The sequence below is a fragment of the Akebia trifoliata genome, chromosome 14, assembly GCF_017979445.1.
Source record: "Akebia trifoliata isolate Shusen 1 chromosome 14, ASM1797944v1, whole genome shotgun sequence".
Classification (NCBI taxonomy): Eukaryota; Viridiplantae; Streptophyta; class Magnoliopsida; order Ranunculales; family Lardizabalaceae; genus Akebia; species Akebia trifoliata.
The window spans coordinates 2,495,869-2,499,685 of NC_141388.1; the positions used below are offsets into that span (position 1 = coordinate 2,495,869).

Below are 3,817 nucleotides of genomic sequence, written 5' to 3' on the forward strand. Positions count from 1 at the left end.
AAAAGAAACATAGTAAAAATAATAATTGAATAGTCAGAAATTATACGATCCGACCTACCTAAATCAAGTAATTCGATTGGGTAGGATTTGAATATGGATTTTATGAAAGAAAAATTATTTGGACCTGATTTTAACTTAAGGACCTAAGTCAAATCCAATTCGAATCTGACCCATTTAAAACCCTATTTTAAGGTAGTAATTTTTTTTGTTGTTGTGTATTTAAGGCATCATAATGTGTACCCTTAGTGAGCAACACCCTTTTAGATAAGTGTATGCTAAGATTAAGCGTATTATTTTAAAAGCTTTGGATTGACATACATGCACCAAAACATGTTAAATCCATGTACCATATGTAAGGGAATGAAAATGTGGATAAATTTAGTTGGTCAAGAGTATAGGTCAATGATACCATAAACATATGTTCAATTTTCACCGTTACCAGCTTGTTAATATACTAAGCACACAGGAACATAAAATTCTCACGAGTGTAGTTACATTTGAATTCGAGTAAAAATTATGTAGTAAGAATTTTGAGACTATAAAACACTCCAAGGATGGCCTCAAGGTCCAACCTCTGATACAAAACTGATTGGGGTTGAAATTTGACAAGCGTTTAGAAGAGCCAACCGTCGTAATCTTCAAACAAACATCGTCCAACATGTATGTTAATGCATACTAAAGATTCAATCTCAATAAGTGATGTCACACTACATAAATGATTAAGAACGACAATTAAGAGAAGTATGACCCAAAAATTGACACAGTTCAACACGTGTTATAACATACGAATAAGTGATCTTGATGCATAACATCATTATTCACGAAAAGGCTTAGAAGGCTTCGACAACAAACTGTGTGATAATAAAGTTTTTATATGATCAAATTTGAACACATAAATCTCCAAAAAAAAAATCTTTCATAACCATAAAAAAATATAAATTAATATATAAAAAGATATGTGAAGAAACAATTCTGAAACATGACATAAGTCATCTGTACAATAAATTAATGTTATACGACCAATAAAAGTAATTCAACCAAAGACTTTAGAAAAAAAAATTAATCGTAGATATCTCTTTAGAAATAAATACAATTTTTTCTTTTCTCTAATATTATTTTTTTTGTTAAACTTATCAATGATTTAATTCTAATAGTGCTTTTCAGGTGGAAGCAACCTCGAATCTTATTCAATTCCAAGCTCAAATATATTTTATTTGCTTCTCATTTAAAAAGATTTTCATATATCTGCAAAGATTTTGAGGACTTTTAGGTAATTGTACGCTACCCCACTCGTGACTTGGAGCGCAAGTCACTGGGGAGTCAAATAGGTCAAGAACCCTGTTTAAATCTCGAAGTTTTCTACCGTCCAACCTCGTTGGACATTATATGTCCAATAACCAATTCGATGTTCTATCATAGCCGTTCGTTGAGTAACCTCACCGCCTTAAAAAATTACCACGTCACGCCGTAACTAAAACGCCATTTCTCTCTATAAAAACCCCTTCACCTCTGATCTGAAACACCTCTTTCAAAATCCTCTCTTTGGCACTTCTCTTCGCCGGAATTTCGCTGGAAAATGACGTTTCGGCCCGGAAGTGTGCCGGATTATTTCGTAACAGTCTCTTTTCCGGTCGTCTTCTCCGATGGAGAGCGTGAAATCGACATTGGAGACATTAATATTTATCCAGCACTCGATTTCAGGAAATTCCAATCAGTTATCAGCCAAAAGATCGGAATCTCTCCTTATCAGATCTCTGTTTCTCTAATTTGCAAGAAAAAATCCAGATCGACTGGTAATCGCAGAATCCAAATCAATGAAAAGGTGAATTTCGGTTCGATCCTCTTAGATAAGGACTGTTACTTTCTTGCCATTTTAAAACGATCGAGAAGAGAAAAAAGGGGAAAACCTCGCCAAAACGTGGAAGAAAACGAATACTTCACCTCATCACCACTCGAGATTCTCCAGAAAAAGTTATCAATCTCTCCTCCAGAAAAGATGCTCCTTCGACGCAATCTAGGAGTTAAATCTTCAGAATCTGGATTTGTTTCGCCATTTTATGGTCAGATTACATCTCCAGACAGTTTTTATACGGAGCGATCAGGGTTTCTTGATTACGAGAACCAGATTCGAAATTTGCAGACTCAGAGAGAGAATCATTTGATGTTATCTACAAATTCTTATCCAAATACGAATATTGAAGACGAATACGTATTGGTTGATACTATTTCGGAAGATAATAATAATAATATGGTGTGCGAGGAGTGTTCTGGTGCGAAGGGAAAATCGATTCCTTTTCACTTCTGCGTGCACGATCAGATCACAGTTGGATTTCGCTCTCCAGTTGGTCCGATCGCGAGGCCATCGAAAGGTTCCATTTAATTATCAGTTTTTATTTTGTTTTTTTTTTTTTTTCAAGAGAGATTTTGTTTTAGGTTTGTGACTTGTATTCGTACAGAGAAGGATCTGTTACGGGCTTACAGCACAAGGTCGAAAGAATATCGTATTCTTTTGGTGTACTAAATCGAAGGTATACCGTTAGTATCATATGGATATACGATACCGTATAGCGTGTCTTGTTTGGGGACGAGTAGAAGAAGATTATTAGGAGCAATTAATTTTTTTTTTTTTTTTTTTTTTTTTTTTTTTAATGTTTGGCACTCTATACATACAATTTTAAAATGCAGGAGTGACAAGAATAGAGAACTGTTTGTAACATTGTTCTTGATGATTTGTGATATTTACGAAAAAGTGGTCAACTTTTGATGAATTTCCTATTCCGGCTCAATGTTAATTTTAATTACCAAAACGTGCACGATAACGAGTTTGGAGGTTTTTAAGATAACGAGAGATTTTTAAAGTGGCTGTTTGGCAGGTTTAATTCTGCCGGGTTTTAATGTTAAGAGTCGTGATAGTCTGACTTGCAGTAAACTCAATCGACTTACATGATGTGACAGGTTAAAAAATCTTATATGTGCTTTCTTCGAAATACAAAATTACACTTTTATTTATTTATTTATTTATGGGGAATCATAGTTGTATATCTTGACGAGTACAAATATGAGTTTGTCACGTCACATTAGGTAAGTCGATTGCATTGTCACATGCCTAAGTCAAATTAATGTTACGGTTTTGAATTAATTTTTAACGAAAATGTGATTATTCACAATTTAGATCCGAATTATTTTTTAATGAAAACGTGATTTTCTACCAAGAACATCCTCAATTTTTTTCTATTAAAAATACCCTAAATGAACTATTGGGTTATTGTAGTGTACAACTTAATTGGATACTAAGACACTAAGGGTATGTTTGATTGCATGGAAAGTCACTTTCCATGGAATTTGAAATCCATGGAAAATTAGTTGTGGAAAATAGGTAGGGTTGGAAAATCAAATTCCATTGTTTGATTTCGCATGGATAAAATCATGGAAAAATATAAGAAAAAAGAAAATGAGGAAAATGAGGAAGAAGATGATAGGAGGGGGAGAGGAAGAAGAAGATGACGAGGAAGAGGGAGGGGGGAGGATGTGGCGACGAAGGTGGCGGCCATGACGACGGCGACGGTGGCGGCCACGACGGCGACGAGTACGGTGGTGACGGTCATGACGGCGGCGGTGGCGGCCACGACGGCGATGGTGGCGGCGACGACGGCAACGACGGTGGCGGCGGTGACGGTGGCGACGGAGGTAAGTGAGGAAGATGGGAGGGAGAACGTGGTGGTAGTGGTGGCGGATGAGGTGAGGGATGGAGAAGAATGAGAAGAAGAAAGATAGTAGGTGGTCGGAGACGGAGCCGATGGCGACGGCGATGGTGATG

General features: G+C 36.4%; 1 protein-coding gene across 1 annotated transcript; it reads left to right on the forward strand.

The window, feature by feature from the left end:
• Positions 1 to 1,508: 1,508 nt before the first annotated feature.
• Positions 1,509 to 2,794, forward strand: LOC147385460 (uncharacterized). The gene is made up of 2 exons (XM_086424172.1): positions 1,509 to 2,369; positions 2,457 to 2,794. The coding sequence occupies exons 1-2, from the start codon at positions 1,577 to 1,579 to the stop codon at positions 2,519 to 2,521; spliced, it is 858 nt and encodes a 285-aa protein (XP_086280298.1). The 5' UTR covers positions 1,509 to 1,576; the 3' UTR covers positions 2,522 to 2,794.
• The last annotated feature ends 1,023 nt before the right edge of the window (positions 2,795 to 3,817 follow it).

Coding starts and splice junctions, on each gene's coding strand:
- LOC147385460 (XM_086424172.1), top strand. CDS start 1,577: ATGACGTTTCGGCCCGGAAGTGTGCCGGATTATTTCGTAACAGTCTCT. Junction 2,370..2,456: donor GATCGCGAGGCCATCGAAAG/GTTCCATTTAAT, acceptor GTATTCGTACAG/AGAAGGATCTGTTACGGGCT.